Source organism: Oncorhynchus kisutch, linkage group LG19, assembly GCF_002021735.2.
Source record: "Oncorhynchus kisutch isolate 150728-3 linkage group LG19, Okis_V2, whole genome shotgun sequence".
Classification (NCBI taxonomy): Eukaryota; Metazoa; Chordata; class Actinopteri; order Salmoniformes; family Salmonidae; genus Oncorhynchus; species Oncorhynchus kisutch.
The window spans coordinates 22,723,620-22,741,233 of NC_034192.2; the positions used below are offsets into that span (position 1 = coordinate 22,723,620).

The window sequence follows — 17,614 nt, forward strand, 5'->3', positions numbered from 1 at the left end:
CAATGACTGCTTGTTTTGTCACATAAACTGAAATTAGGCTAACTATTAGAATTTTAACAACCAGGAAATGGCGGACCGATTTCTGAATATTGAAATATGACCAGTAGGCTTCATAATATAGCACATAGTATAGTGGGCAGAATTATGACCAGATGCAGAGAGGTTACAATTATGACAAATTGGTAGTATGGTAGTATGAAAAAAAACGTAACATTCTGGTCAACAAAAAAAAACGTTAAAAAAACATAATTTTTCAACCACTTTTTTCCCACTGGGCCTGATTTTGTTTTATATAATAATGGTTTATTCCACCAAACTAAATGTATATACTAGTCTTGATAATTCTTGACAGCAAAATACGACCGTTTTAATATATAAATCCAGCAGTGCTAGCTAGTAGTGGTGGGTGTTCTCACTTTCCCTATATATATCCGCGTCAGAGTCAGCTGACAGAGAGGCTCTTTGAAACGGTCGACATCTTGAATTGGAATAAGAAAGTGAAATAATACAAAACCTTGATCTTAACCATACTGTTTAAAAAGTATTGCTTTCAGGACACGTAGCAAAGTCTTGTGATCTAAACGGGCCTGTGCATCTTCAGGTGAGTTCGAGGGAGACCGCTGGGAACAGTAGCAATGCAGTACAATTTGACTGAGACGAGAGCGAACGAGTCGTGACAACCTTGCAGTACCTTGATAGCTAGCTAACAGACACATTTCGCATGCTAGCAAGTTGATTAGAAAAGGCCATTTGAAACGAAGAACAGTGTTGTGTTCAGTGATTTGGAAAAAGGGACATGGTTATAGAAATACACAATAGGACAGAATACCTTAACGGTGATAGGTACAAAAATTGCTAGCTAGTTTTCGGTGATAAGCTAACGTTAGCAAATTTTCCGGTCAGGCAGACGTCTAGCTGTAGTAACGTTGGCTAGCTAATTTCAAAACCTCTTACGTCAGCTGACATTAGCAAGCTAGGTACATTGGTTTGCTCCATCCCCATCGGAATCGACGTAACAACGATATTATAACTCGTATTTCATGTGTCAGCGCCCTTTGGCACTAATGATGTTCACAGGCCATTGCAATGTTAAGTTGTCAAAATGGACACAAAACCAAATGCCTTGAAAGTAGTTACTATGGTTGACGTTAACTGCTAGGCTATTCTAGAACGCTGAAGACATGTTGATGCATGAAATTAGTAATTTAATAGGATTTGTGTTGATACAGTTTGAATGGATGAATCATTCAATTTGATTTGTCACATGCGCCGAATACAACAGTTTACTTACGAGGTCTTTGCCAACAATGCAGACTTAAAAATGAAGAAAATGTGCAAATTATAACTGAACAAAAATATAAATGGAACAATTTCACTGAGTTACAGTTCATATAAGGAAATCAGTCAATTGAAATAAACTCATTAGCGCCTAAATCAATTGATTTCTCATATCTGGAAATACAGATAGAAAAAAAAGGAGAGGCATGGATCAGAAAACCAGTCAGTATCTGGTGTGACCAGTGGCGATTTTAGCAAGAAAAATCTTGGTGGGGCAAACAAAAAAAAATGTTTTAGTTGCATGCCAGCAAAGACACAACGCAACACTAAACTATACATTAATTGCACTATAACAGCGACAAGCGGTGCCCACAAACTGTTAGGGCCTACATAAAGCTGTCCCAACAGCAGAGCTTTCTTTTCAGCACCATGGAGTTCATCCTTACCACCGCTACACCTGGCTGTCAGCGGAGCCTTATCTGGCAATGCAACAATTCATTCAGCTTTGTTTACTGCCTTAAAAAAAACAGCTGATATGGCTGACTTGTGAAATGTGGTTTCTACTGACAATTGAGATGTACAAACTATGGCATGAGAGAACGATGAGCGGATAATAGGCATTCCGTAATTTCGATTAAGACATTAATGAGCGAGCTAAGACTGGCGTAGTCAATATAACTATGTGTTCAGCACTTTTGAAATGTACAGCGACAGAATGCAGAACATGGGCTGCTCTTACAGTATTTTCCCTGCACACCAAGTCAGAACCTCAGGATAAATAAATGGGGCATATAAGCGAACAATGAAAGCTCTTACAATATTAGATGATGACAGTTCTCAAAAACAGGTTATAGGCTACATGTGCAGCACCACCGAGTCAGAACTGTAACGTTAGGTGAAATTAAGAGGTGAAAATATACCAAATTGTTAGCGTGAGGCACATAGGCTACTAACAGCTTACTACACAACATACACTTAGTATTACTTTCTTAGCCAAAGTATACATATCTCCCTGGCATATTACATGATTTATGCAGCAGCATATAATACATTTTTGGACTCCCCTTGGCTTGTGATGTGCTCACTTAAACATGAAGGTGGCCCGCGGGTCCTTTGTGGGCACATTTTGTCATCAAACTTTGTCATCAAAGTCTGGCATTCTCTGGATATATGGTGGGAACTTAGAAAAAAATACAGCCACTCCATTGAATAGCAGGCTAGTGGTTGCTTTGCAATGCTGATTCCCTCCAAACGACTCATTGTTGAATTTGCGATTTCCAACTTGTTGTGTAATCTTTATCTCCAATGGCCGATGAGCACCGATACATTTTATCTATAATCTCTCTTCATTAATTCTCTTTATATGACAAGGATAAAAAAGGATTTGCCAGTAGATTGTTGACTTGATTCATGATGATGACTGCTAGCTAAGGCTTTGAAAGATAATGTTGATTTGATCAGTCCAATCAAAACTACTGTACATATAACGTGATTTGATGTAATTTTATCTGTGGCCAATGACCTTGAGTCTTCTTGGAAGGGCACTTGTATTATAACTGTATGGCAGGACCCAAAGGGCTGACATTTTGGATGTCTACCCTTACTAAGGACTTAAACTTGGCGATGACGTAGTGTCCCCATGAGTGACAGAACACTGAGCTCATTACGGCGCAATGCTCCTATTTTCTGCTGACTCGCCACACCACCGCAGAAAGCAAGGCTGAAACACCTGCATTTTGTAGCTGCCTTACTCAAGAAAACAAAAAAAGAGACCATGTGCATGCGGCTTTATTAACTCAATTATATATATATTTACTAGACGTCGACCGATTATGATTTTAACGCCAATACCGATTTATTGGAGGACAAAAAAAGCAGATACCGATTAATCGGCCGATTTTAAAAATGTATTTGTAATAATGACAATTACAACAATACTGAATGAACACTTTTTTAAACTTAATATAATACATCAATAAAATCAATTTAGCCTCAAATAAATAATGAAACATGTTCTATTTGGTTTAAATAATGCAAAAACAAAGTGTTGGAGAAGAAAGTGAAGTGCAATATGTGCCATGTAAGAAAGCTAACGTTTCAGTTCCTTGCTCAGAACAAGAGAACATATGAAAGCTGGTGGTTCCTTTTAACATGAGTCTTCAATATTCCCGGGTAAGAAGTTTTAGGTTGTAGTTATTATAGGAATTATAGGACTATTTCCCTCTATACCATTTGTATTTCATTAACCTTTGACTATTGGATGTTCTTATAGTCACTTTAGTATTGCCAGTGTAACGGTATAGCTTTCGTCCCTCTCCTCGCTCCTCCCTGGGATCGAACCAGCAACCCTACGACAACAGCCACCATCGAAGCAGCATTGCCCATGCAGAGCAAGGGGAACAACTACTAGAAGGCTCAGAGCGAGTGACATTTGAAATGCTATTAGCGCGCTAACTAGCTAGCCATTTCACTTTGGTTACACCAGCCTCATCTCGGGAGTTGATAGGCTTGAAGTCATAAACAGCGCAATGCTTGACGCACAACGAAGAGCTGCTTGCAAAACGCACGAAAGTGCTGTTTGAATGAATGTTTACGCGTCTGCTTCTGCCTACCACCGTAACAGGCAGTCTCCTTGTGGAGTGCAACGAGAGAGAGGGAGGTCGTTAATTGCGTTGGACTAGTTAACTGTAAGGTTGCAAGATTGGATCCCCCGAGCTGACAAGGTGAAAATCTGTCGTTCTGCCCCTGAACGAGGCAGTTAACCCACCGTTCCTAGGCCGTCATTGAAAATAAGAATGTGTTCTTAACTGACTTGCCTAGTTATATAAAAATAAAAATAAATCGGCGCCCAGAAATACAAGAGAGCAGTCACGTGTGTTTTTGAGGCAAAAGTCCCGGGTTTGAGCCTCTGTACGAGCTGAATCGAGCGGAACAGGTACTCTAAGCAAGCAGTGTTTTTTACATAATGTCACACACACATACGTATGTACCAGCTCTATACACAAGCTTGACTGTGTCTGGCTGGCCACATGACAACTGTTTCACTATTACTGTTGCCCTTTTATAGGGAGCAGAGGCGGACAGCCCACTCTGGTTGTCATCTTATTAAGGTCTTTGCAGACTGTACGTAGGATTCAGTCTTTTACAATTAACACGTCACACTGTGCGATGTTACCAAGTATGCATCTTTAGAAATAGTTTTTACATAGAAACTTTGTCTGAACTCAAAATCAAATATGCTTCCCCAAAATAACACGATAGAAAGTTTTGTTTAGAGTAATAAAATCCCATCAGGCAGCAAAACTTCAGATGTGTCATGTAAACAAGATTTATTTGGGAAATCGTTCTTGCACAGCATGTAGGCTAAGCATTTAAACCAAACTTACAGTGGGGCAAAAAAGTATTTAGTCAGCCACCAATTGTGCAAGTTCTCCCACTTAAAAATATGAGAGAGGTCTGTAATTTTCATCATAATTACACTTCAACTATGACAGACAAAATGAGAAAAAATCCAGAAAATCACATTGTAGGATTTTTAATGAATTTATTTGCAAATTATGGTGGAAAATAAGTATTTGGTCACCTACAAACAAGCTAGATTTCTGGCTCTCACAGAACTTCTTCTTTAAGAGGCTCCTCTGTCCTCTACTCGTTACCTGTATTAATGGCACCTGTTTGAACTTGTTATCAGTGTAAAAGACACCTCTCCACAACCTCAAACAGTCACACTCCAAACTCCACTATGGCCAAGACCAAAGAGCTGTCAAAGGACACCAGAAACAAAATTTGTAGACCTGCACCAGTCTGGGAAGACTGAATCTGCAATGGGTAAGCAGCTTGGTTTGAAGAAATCAACTGTGGGTGCAATTATTAGGAAATGGAAGACATACAAGACCACTAATAATCTCCCTCGATCTGGGGCTCCATGCAAGGTCTCCCCTGTGGGGTCAAAATGATCACAAGAACGGTGAGCAAAGAATGCTGAGTTGCATCCAAAGAACACCATACCTACTGTGAAGCATGGGGGTGAAAACATCATGCTTTGGGGCTGTTTTTCTGCAAAGGGACCAGGACGACTGATCCGTGTAAAGGAAAGAACGAATGGGGCCATGTATCGTGAGATTTTGAGTGAAAACATCCTTCCATCAGCAAGGGCATTGAAGATGAAACATGGCTGGGTCTTTCAGCATGACAATGTTCCCAAACACACTGCCCGGGCAACGAAGGAGTGGCTTCGTAAGAAGCATTTCAAGGTCCTGGAGTGGCCTAGCCAGTCTCCAGATCTCAACCCCATAGAAAATCTTTGGAGGGAGTTGAAAGTCCGTGTTGCCCAGCAACAGCCCCAAAACATCACTGCTCTAGAGGAGATCTGCATGGAGGAATGGGCCAAAATACCAGCAACAGTGTGTGAAGACTTACAGAAAACATTTTATCCTCTAACATTGCCAACAAAGTGTATATAATAAAGTATTGAGAAAAGCTTTTGTTATTGACCAAATACTTATTTTCCACCATAATTTGCAAATAAATTCATAAAGAATCCTATAATGTGATTTTTCTGGATTTTCTTTTCTCATTTTGTCTGTCAAACTTGAAGTGTACCTATGATAAATTACAGGCCTCATCTTTTTAAGTGGGAGAACTTGCACAATTGGTGGCTGACTAAATACTTTCTTGCCCCACTGTATATTAATCTGACTATTCACACACACTCTATGCAGGCCATTTTCCTATTTGTCATTCACCAGGATTGGCTTAACACAATAAAGGCAAAACAAATCTGATACTGGTAGGCCTACGACCGTACGTATCGGTACTTAATCGGCAGACCTAGACCCGGTCACACTGAACGAGCCAAGATGTCCGACAATCTTTTACGTCCTAAGAATTTGCCTACTACGTGGAAGTTGTCTAGGACATCAAAATCGTGACATTAGACGGCTAAAATCGTGCAGTCTGCAAAGGCCTTTAGCCAGCTCTCTGCTCTAAAGCCCATAGATGTTTCGTCTGTTTATATAAGAATCTGTTGAAAGGTGTCTTGATCTTGCCATTTTGTCAGGCTAATCGTCAATGCACTGTCTGTCAGAGGCCTAGATTAGTCATCCAATCAAGCATTATTTTCTGCTTCCTATGCTTTGACCTTGAAGTGAGAGAGACCTAAGGCCAGATCTTGTGGAACACACAGTTACACACACTAGGCTATTATGCTGACTTGCATATTTCAACCCTATCAGTCTGGCTTTATGATGTTTGAATAGATGTGTCAAATTAGTTCTCTGGACCCTTGCAAGCTTTTGGATGTGTCCTTCTAAATATACTGAGGGGCAGAGAGGTGAACAGGGGTGGAGTAGGTCCTTCAATCTGAGCAGAGTTCAACTCAATCATGACATGAATTGGAAATGTGCTTCCTATGGCAACTGAAGGTCAAATGAAATGGCAGTAGTTTTTAATTCGTTAATAAATTTGCCTACATGACATCGCTCCTCTAAGTAGTGTTCATTAGGGCGCATAATGGAAAATGTTTTAACCTATTTGCACCAAAACACATGTATCAATTATTGGCTTTTTAGGTAGGTCCCTCCCTGTTTGTATGCTTTCTTCATTTTGGGACCTAATGAACACCACCCTGATTCCCCTCCTTGTTTCTGTGTGTTAACTATAGTAGGAGCAGTAATCTGGTATAGGCCTATTTTATTGGTCTTCCTGAGGAGTGGGAAGGAAGAGGATTAGTTTATTGAGGGCTTTTCCTGTTGTGTATCATGCACTTTCTTAAACTATTCCTCCTTTCCTGCCTAGTAGAATCTAGATGAATGTAGTAGCTCTCTGTGCCTCTTTAGTCAGATATGTGATTTTATTTCAGAATTCCTCCTGACTCAAGATGTTTCCAAAAGAAGCCTTTTCCCCCTCTGATTTTTATATTGTTGTGCTGACTGCTGATCACTTCCCTATTCTCTCTTTCTCTCTCTCTCTCTCTCTCTCCCCCATGCAGTCATCCTCATGGCCTGTTATGACTGAGAGGCTGCCATCATGATTGGAGGATTGTTCATCTACAACCACAAGGGGGAGGTGCTGATCTCCCGCGTCTACCGCGATGACATAGGGTAAGTCCACAGAGTAGTGGAGCACGGTATACTGAAACTTCAGTACTTTTCTATAAAAAAAAATTAACGGTTCGGTACTAACATTTTGTTACGTCTGTCAAATGTGTCTCACATGATTGAGAGAATCAAGTCTATTTAAAAAACAATTAACACTTATTTTACCAGGTAAGTTGACTGAACACATTCTCATATACAGCAACAACCTGGGGGGATGAATGGGCCAATTGTAAACTGGGGATGATTAAGTGGCCATGATGGTATGAAGGCCAGATTGGGAATTCAACCCCGGTGTCCTGGCTAACACCCCTACTCTTACGATAAGTGCCATGGGATCTTTAGTGACCACAGAGAGTCAGAACACCCGTTTAACGTCCCATCCGAAAAGACGGCACCCTACACAGGGAAATGTCCCCAATCACTGCCCTAGGGCGTTGGGATATTTTTTTAGACCATAGGAATGGGTGCCTCCTACTGGCCCTCCAACACCACTTCCAGCAGCGTCTGGTTTCCCATCCCCTTTATAGCGTGAGGGCAAAGTGCCTGCTCCTCTTAGTCATCCATTGCTAGGTTGTGTAGGCTGCATTGTTAGCTCCCCACCCATGCTGCACAAACACTTGAATAATGGAAGATGTAGAAAAGTTGAAACTGATAATTACTGTTTGCAAAATAATGTCCATACAGGCTAGAACACTTTTACAATGCGAGACTATACTGGTAGCTTCCTGCTTTAATTGTAGGTTTACTTTCCTTCCTAGCTTACAGCTGAATTCACTAACCTAGTACATTGTTTGTGATAACGCAAAATATACTGATTTCAAAGCTAATTGTCACCAAAAGCATTGTTAATAAACTTTTTCAAAAACTCATTCACTTCTTCATCTCCCTCACCTCCCGCCTGGTTTCCACTAGATTCCATAGCCACATTCTGCCTTGTGAAGGACGTCATTACTTTCTTAGAGACAACGCAAACTTTTATAAAAGAAGAGCTTGCTGCTTCTATGCAAATGTTGATCAGTACAATAAAATAATGTTCTCCTAGCAGTTGCCAATCAAATAAGTCCTAAATGGAAGGAAGGGATTTTTGTCGTCTGTAGCCCCACGAAATCGTCTCAAACAAGCTCAATAACTCAATGCATGCATACACTCCTATTGAATAATATGCATTTACCTGTATTATGAATAGACCTAGGCAACATCTTGATTTACCCAGTTTATCAGTAGATGCATCAAATAAATGACCATTATGTTATTTAGTAGTTAGATTGGTAAAATTGGTAATGTATGATAGTAATATAAAGAAATAGTAAGAGAAGCTTAGGCCTAGCCCCAGAAAGATAGAGATATGCTGACAGCATGCTACGACACCGACAGGCATTTCTTTACCCTTGCCAGATAGGCTACTGCGTCTGCTTTACAGATATATGCGTACAGATGGAGGCTAATTCGTTCATTTTCTTTCCAAATATATATTTTTAAAGATAAGCATTATATTGTTAGATTATAGCAGTAACTCTGGTAGGCCTGAACGGGTCTTCCTCACCTCAAGTTCAACTGTCGGAGTCAGTAGGCCCTGGCACTCCAACTGTCTTCATATCATAGGCCTTCAGTAGGGCTATAGACTAATTATAGCCACACCAGACAAATCTGTCACAAAAGTTTCAAACTTTATTAGGGTAATATCAAAAGTAAGTCAAGTCCATTGTTTATAGGGACAATACAAGCAGACTATTATATTGCAGCAAACACAACATTACATATGGAACTCAATTTGGCAAAAAATAATCTCTCAACAGAATGGTTTAAAACAGGTTATACACTGAGTACAAAACATTAGGAACACCTTCCTAATATTGCATTCCACCTGCTTTTGCCCTCAGAACAGCTTCAATTCGTCAGGGCATGGACCCTACAAGGTGTTGAAAGCGTTCTACAGGGATGCTGGCCCATGTTGACTATAATGCTTTCCACAGTTGTGTCAAGTTGGCTGGATGTCCTTTGAGTGGTGGAACATTCTTGATACACACGGGAAACTGCTGAGCGTAGAAAAAACCTAGCAGCGCTGCAGTTCTTGACACACTCAAACTGGTGCACCTGGCACCTACAGTGGTTCCTCCTTTAAAAGCTGTGAGCTTACACCGCGGGACTTAGAGGTACCCAGTGTCATGGCTTCATTGCTCCAGACCACCACAAGGGGGAGTTAGAGCACTCATTATGCATTTGGGCCCCAAGGTTTTCATATGACCAATCATATCGAGTGGTTCCAATGACGAATTTGACGTTATGCCACCAGTCGCTGGTGACTTTTCTTCAGCAAAGATGACTGACAAAACATTACGGTGGAAGCAAATGTAAGTAATTATAACATAAGTCAAGCAAAAAATGTACAATTGAGAGGAATATGTTAGTTATTAATATAGAGACACAAGTTTGTGCATATTATTTTGTCATAAAGTTCATTTACGAAAATCGCTACATTAGCAAGCTAGCTAGTGTTAGGAGATGCAGCTGAAGTAACATACAGTTGAAGTTGGAAGTTTACATACACCTTAGCCAAATACATTTAAACTCAGTTTTTCACAGTTCCTGACAGTTAATCCTAGTAAAAACTCCCTGTCTTAGGTCAGTTAGGCTCACCACTTTATTTTAAGAACATGAAATGTCAGAATAATAGTAGAGTGATTTATTTCAGCCTTTTATTTATTTCATCACATTCCCAGTGGGTCAGAAGTTTACATACACTCAATTAGTATTTGGTAGCATTGCCTTTAAATTGTTTAACTTGGGTCAAATGTTTCAGGTAGCCTTCCACAAGCTTCCCACAATAAGTTGGGTGAATTTTGGCCCATTCCTCCTGACAGAGCTGGTGTAACTGAGTCAGGTTTGTAGGCCTCCTTGCTCTCTCACACCTTTTCAGTTCTGCCCAAACATTGTCTATAGGATTGAGGTCAGGGCTTTGTGATGGCCCCTCCAATACCTTGACTTTGTTGTTCTTAAGCCATTTTACCACAACTTTGGAAGTATGCTTGGGGTCATTGTCCATTTGGAAGACCCATTTGCGACCAAGATTTAACTTCCTGACTGATGTCTTGAGATGTTGCTTTAATATATCAACATCATTTTCCTAACACATGATGCCAGCAAAGCACCCCCGCAACATGATGCTGCCATCCCCATGCTTCACGGTTGGGATGGTGTTCTTCGGCTTGCAAGCCTCCCCCTTTTCATCCAAACACAACGATGGTCACTATGGCCAAACAACATTTTTCTTTCATCAGACCAGAGGACATTTCTCCAAAAAGTATGATCTTTGTCCCCATGTGCAGTTGCAAACCGTAGTCTGGCTTTTGTATGGTTTTGTAGCAGTGGTTTCTTCCTTGTTGAGCGGCCTTTCAGCTTATGTCGATATAGGACTCATTTTACTGTGGCTATACAGTGGGGCAAAAAAGTATTTAGTCAGCCACCAATTGTGCAAGTTCTCCCACTTAGGTACACTTCAACTATGACAGACAAAATGAGGGGATAAAAATCCAGAAAATCACATTGTAGGATTTTTTATGAATTTATTTGCAAATTATGGTGGAAAATAAGTATTTGGTCAATAACAAACAAGCAAGATTTCTGGCTCTCACAGACCTGTAACTTCTTCTTTAACCTCTAGCGACGAGCAATCCCGTATCCGGGAGTGTAATCATAGCCTCAAGCTCATTGCCATAACACAACGTTTCCTATTCATGAAAATCGCAAATTAAATGAAATAAATATATTCAAACACTAGCTTAACCTTTTGTTAACAACACTGTCATCTCAGATTTTCAAAACATGCTTTTCAACCAAAGCTACACAAGCATTTGTGTAAGAGTATTGATAGCCTAGCATATCATTAAACCTAGCATTCAGCAGGCAACATTTTCACAAAAACAAGAAAAGCATTCAAAATCATTTACCTTTGAAGAACTTCGGATGTTTTCAATGACGAGACTCTTAGTTAGATAGCAAATGTTCATTTTTTCCAAAAATATTATTTGTGTAGACGAAATAGCTCTGTTTTGTTCATCACGTTTGGCTAAGAAAAAGACCGGAAAATGCAGTCACTTACAACGCCAAACTTTTTCCCAAATTAGCTCCATAATAGCGACAGAAACATGGCAAACGTTGTTTAGAATCCTCAAGGTGTTTTTCACACATCTATTTGATAATCTATCAGTGGTGGCAGTTGGCTTCTCATCAGAAGCAACCGGAAAAATACTGCAGCTGGAGATTACGCAATAATTGCGACGGCGGACACCAAGCGACCACCTGGTAGATGTAGTCTCTTATGGTCAATCTTCCAATGATATGCCTACAAATACGTCACAATGCTGTCGACACCTTGGGGAAGCGACAGAAAGCCTAAGCTCATTCGTGGCCCATTCACAGCCATATAAGGAGTCATTGGCATGAGGCGGTTTCAAAAAATGCGGCACTTCCTGATTTGATATTTATCTTTTTTTTTTTTCTGTAACATCAGTTCTGTGGCACTCACAGACAATAGCTTTACAGTTTTGGAAACGTCAGTGTTTTCTTTCCAAAGCTGTCAATTATATGCATAGTCAGGCATCTTTTCGTGACAAAATATCTTGTTTAAAACGGGAATGTTTTTCATCCAAAAATTAAAATAGCGCCCCCTATATCCAGGAAGTTAAGAGACTCCTCTGTCCTCCACTCGTTACCTGTATTAATGGCACCTGTTTGAACTTGTTATCAGTATAAGACACCTGTCCACAACCTCAAAGTCACACTCCAAACTCCACTATGGCCAAGACCAAAGAGATGTCAAAGGACACCAGAAACAAAATTGTAGACCTGCACCAGGCTGGGAGACTGAATCTGCAATAGGTAAGCAGCTTGGTTTGAAGAAATCACTGTGGGAGCAATTATTAGGAAATGGAAGACATACAAGACCATTGATAATCTCCCTCGATCTGGGGCTCCACGCAAGGTCTCACCCCGTGGGGTCAAAATGATCACAAGAACGGTGAGCAAAAATCCCAGAACCACACGCAAAATAGCATTGCATCAGTGCTGGATTCACAATTGAAAGCAATCTCTGCATTGAATAAAGACAAAAATACAGTAAATCAGAGTCAATCCAGGCCTATAGTGGCGAGTCACTAGTGGCGAGACCTAGTGAATGACCTGCAGAGAGCTGGGACCAAAGTAACAAAGCCTACCATCAGTAACACACTACGCCATGCGTCCTCCGAAACACAACCCAACCAAGCCGCACTGCTTAACACAGCGCGCATCCAATCCAGAAGCAAGCCGCACCAATGTGTCGGAGGAAACACCGTGCACCTCGCGACCTGGTCAGTGCGCACTGCGCCCGTCCCACCACAGGAGTCGCTAGTGCGCGATGAGACAAGGATATACCTACCGGCCAAACCCTCCCTAACCCGGACGACGCTAGGCCAATTGTGCGTCGCCCCATGGACCATCCCGGTCGCGGCCGGCTGTGACAGAGTTTGGGCTCGAACCCAGAGTCTCTGGTGGCACAGCTAGCACTGCGATGCAGTGCCTTAGACCAGTGCGCCACCCGGGAGGCCTGAACAATTATTTTTGATTGAAAAGTAAAATGTTTTGCTCTCGACAAAAAGACACAAGTGTACCTCCATAGAATATAACAATTTGCCAGTGAATAACCAGGCCTTCATACAAACTTGCTATGCAGAATTCTTGACGCACAACCGAAGGTGCTGCCATATCCTGCCAGCATGCCCACAAGCAAGCCACTCGGGTGGAGAATGACGCGCGAAAGAGGGCGAGGAACGAGATGGGAGTAACATCAGTTTGTTGCAAGTTGGGGAGGGGGGATAATAACTTAACAATAGACCCTTCAACCTTTACTAAAGAATAGTCTAAGAGCCGAGCTAGGTGTGAAAACCCCCCGTCCTTTCACAGACCAGATTTGCCCTAACGACCAAGGGGGAGTTAGTGTACTGATTATTCTTTTGGGTCCCAATGCACGACTGTCTCTAACTGACAATGCATGGGCATTATAAACCAAATAATAAACTGATAATTGTGCACGAGTTGAAATGAAACAAGCAGGGAGCAGGTTTCCCGATAGTGCGCAGGACATCGACTGTGCACCAAAAGCATGCTCAGGCCGCAGAGTCGATAGAGCGCATCCTCACAGTAGCTTGCTACTCAATGTAATAAAGTAATGACTTTTCAATTAAGTTACCTTACACGTTATGTTGGCTGACAATTTGTTAGCTACGCTGTCCTTGCGAACCACATAGCATATCATTACAGCAGTATATACCGGTATGTTAGCTAGCTACCTAACGTTAGTAGTTATACATCAAACTTGCCAGTACATTAACTACAGGCTATCTAACTAACCAACATTTATTGACTTGATTATTCCCGGCATTGTTAGCTTAGCTAAATAGTATAGTCGTTGTGTGTTCGCAATGGACATTCGGGTGCTTTCGTAAATCCGCTCTGGCTATCTACTCTGATTTCAGAGCACTCTCGTCTGGGTGTACCCAGAGTGCAGAATAAATTATTTACGAGCGCTTGACACCCGTTGAAAATGGCCGGAGTCAGTAAACGTCAGCAAAAAATCTTAATTAGATTGTTTCCAGCAGCACAGTTAGTCACCAATGCTCTGGTTAACACACAAACTGCCAAACCAGCTCTGCTAGGGCGAGTAAAATGGTCAGGGTTGTCTCATTTGTGTCTGGAAGTAGCTAGCAAGCCAGCCAATGTCATCTTGGGTGCTTGACTGCCGTTGTAAGGCCAGAATGCTCAAATCAACCCTACTCCTCGGCCCGACTGTCCAGTGTGCGCTCCGAGCGAAACGGTCTGAATTAACAAACGGACAATCTGACAGCGCTCTGAATTTATGAGCGCAGGCACTCCAGATTGAATTTAACTAGGCAAGTCAGTTAAGAACAAATATGTATTTACAAGGACAGCCTACTCCTTCCTCCCCGTCGGGGAATTGAACCCCGGTCTTCCGCGTGCCCTGACCGCACGACACAGGGATTCTTAGCTAAATATCCCAGTACTGTACTGCCCAACGTCACGTTGTACATATTTTACATTCCATCCTCGCGGAAACGTTTTGTTTGGAATAGAAACACTATAATGTTAATTTAATTAATTAAGCATGTCAAAAGTTTGGAAACCTACTAATTCCAGAATTTGTCTTTATTTTTTTACTATTTTCTACATTGTAGAATAATAGTGAAGACATCACAGCTATGAAATAACAAATGGAATCAGTTAAGAACAAATTCTTATTTTCCAGGACAGCCTACTCCTTCCTCCCCGTCGGGGAATTGAACCCCGGTCTCCCACGTGCCCGAATTCTGTAATACAGACATGGCCTGCTCTCCATTATGTAAGGAATTAGGCACTTGCCCATGTTTACTGCAGTATGTATTGTAGGCTATGTTTACTTGTCAGACTGCACAGTAGCCTAATAAACAAGTGCAGGTTGCTTATCTTCAAAATGCTTTATTATCCAAATGTAAAAGCATATACTGTACAGTACTGTATTTCGTCATCAGCATCTTTATGCTTTCGTTATAAAATAATTATAAACTCTTTAAAAATGCAGATGTTGATTTAGTTATGGATCCATAACAAATTACTATGGGAATAAATATCACTGATTTACAGAAATATTGGAATATTGTCTGATGAAGGCAAACAATTTAGAATCCTCCAATACTGTAGCCTACTCCTGATCGTCACGTTGTACAGCACCATATTTTCCATTCCATCCCATCCTGGCAGAAACCCTGAGGGTTTCGTTTTTCATTTTTCTCAGATTAGAAACACCATGGTATTAATCAATTTCTTAAAATCAATCCCATATACTATGTAATTATATGTAATTACAAGAAAGGTTTTAAATTCTCTGGTAATGCCAATATGGAAGACTATCAAATGCTTCTCAAATATGCCCTCTGGTGGTCAAACTAGCAATAACTTGCAATAACAGAATAAATGTCTGAGAATTAAACAACCTGCTACAGAATGCTGCAGCAGCACGCAAGGTGTGCTGCAGTATGACACAACTTTTAAGGAGCAACCACTGGACTACCATACTCTGGTCAAAGGCACTTAATATTTACTTGCCCATTCACCCTCTGGATGGCACACATAATCCATGTCTCGAGGCTTAAAAATCTTTCCTGTCTCCTCCCCTTCATCTACACCAGTGGTCACCAACCTTTTTTGAGTCAATCACTTTTTGAGGCCCCCGTTGACACTGACTAAAAGGGGACACCGCCTTCTAGCTGATGGCAACTCGAGTCGCACCGCATTATTTCTGCGTCATGCACAAATTCATGTTGTTACTCCTATGACCAGAGAAAGTGAAATATTCCTTAATATAAAAAAGGCCCAAGCTGCTAATAACAACAATAGATACACTTTCCTACTCATTCATTGTAAAATGGGCACACGTGCACCCAACCGCATGAGACTAATAAAAAAAAATTGTAACGCTAGGTTTTATCGTTGGCCATCAAATCAAATCAAATTTATTTATATAGCCCTTCGTACATCAGCTGATATCTCAAAGTGCTGTACAGAAACCCAGCCTAAAACCCCAAACAGCAAGCAATGCAGGTGTAGAAGCACGGTGGCTAGGAAAAACTCCCTAGAAAGGCCAAAACCTAGGAAGAAACCTAGAGCGGAACCAGGCTAGGTGGCCAGTCCTCTTCTGGCTGTGCCGGGTGGAGATTATAACAGAACATGGCCAAGATGTTCAAATGTTCATAAATGACCAGCATGGTCGTATAATAATAAGGCAGAACAGTTGAAACTGGAGCAGCAGCACGGTCAGATGGACTAGGGACAGCAAGGAGACATCATGTCAGGTAGTCCTGGGGCATGGTCCTAGGGCTCAGGTCCTCCGAGAGAGAGAGAAAAAGAGAGAATTAGAGAGAGCATATGTGGGGTGGCCAGTCCTCTTCTGGCTGTGCCGGGTGGAGATTATAACAGAACATGACCAAGATGTTCAAATGTTCATAAATGATCAGCATGTTCGAATAATAAGAAGGCAGAACAGTTGAAACTGGAGCAGCAGCACGGCCAGGTGGACTTGGGGACAGCAAGGAGTCATCATGTCAGGTAATCCTGGGGCATGGTCCTAGGGCTCAGGTCCTCCGAGAGAGAGAAGGAGAGAATTAGAGAACGCACACTTAGATTCACACAGGACACCGAATAGGACAGGAGAAGTACTCCAGATATAACAAACTGACCCTAGCCCCCCGACACATAAACTACTGCAGCATAAATACTGGAGGCTGAGACAGGAGGGGTCAGGAGACACTGTGGACCCAACCCGAGGACACCCCCGGACAGGGCCAAACTGAATGCTTTGGAGATCGACCGGTTGGTGACCACTGATCTACACTGATTGAAGTGGATTTAACAGGTGACATCAATACAGCTTTCACCCGGATTCACCTTTTCATTCTCAAGGAAAGAGCAGGTGTTCCTAATGTTTTGTACACTCATTGTATTGCAGCAATTACCAACAAATGCTAGTGCCAACCGTACCCAAAAAATGACAGCAATCGGTTAATGTTATTTATTTACAACTGACTTTCATATAACTTAATAAGGAGCAAACAATTAAAAAGACAGATCTCACTTAATTTTGCCAACAAAAATCTCTCAACAGAATGAAACCCAACAAGTGCATATTTAAAGAGCTGGTTTAGATTAATAAATAGGCTTACAATAATAATAATAATAATAATGAATGAAAATAAATGCCCACTACAATATTGTCCACTACATTCCTCTTAGGCTATAGGCATACCCCCCTCTGTCTTTTGTTTTACCTCAATGAAAAAGGCCAGGGCTTCTCTCTCTCTCTCGCAGCAGGCGCATGCACGTAAGACAGCGCATAAGGAGTGAGAGAATGGTGCTTAATTAAGCATGACATCGGGATGCCTGCTACAATTTTATTTCATAGCCATTCTTTGTTTTGCCGGTGTTTAGGTTCTAAATATCAGAGTAAGACCTCGACGGACATTATGAAAGCTTTAACCAAGTTTATCCATCCCAAAGGATCGAACAGCTGAACAGACAAAGACATATTCACACAAGCACTGATATTTAATTATTTATCCTATGCTGAGTCTCCTGCACATCTGAACAGCCAATGCATCTCTGTTGCTAGACAGAACCTTAGTGATATCTGTTCTTCCTCACTTCATCTGACC

The 17,614-nt window shown here is 41.3% G+C and overlaps 1 protein-coding gene across 4 annotated transcripts in view; it reads left to right on the forward strand.

Moving 5' to 3' along the window:
* The first annotated feature begins 423 nt into the window (after positions 1–423).
* The window catches only part of LOC109878526 (AP-2 complex subunit mu), a 46,468-nt gene continuing 29,277 nt past the window's right edge, over positions 424–17,614 (forward strand). For 3 of the 4 annotated variants that reach the window (XM_031797444.1, XM_031797446.1, XM_031797445.1), the window contains exons 1-2: positions 429–601; positions 7,268–7,379. In XM_031797444.1, the coding sequence (XP_031653304.1) occupies positions 7,306–7,379 (74 nt within the window). In that variant the 5' untranslated portion in view covers positions 429–601; positions 7,268–7,305. Of the gene's footprint in view, positions 602–7,267; positions 7,380–17,614 lie in introns of all 4 variants that reach the window. The other variant, XM_031797447.1, reaches the window with a different exon arrangement.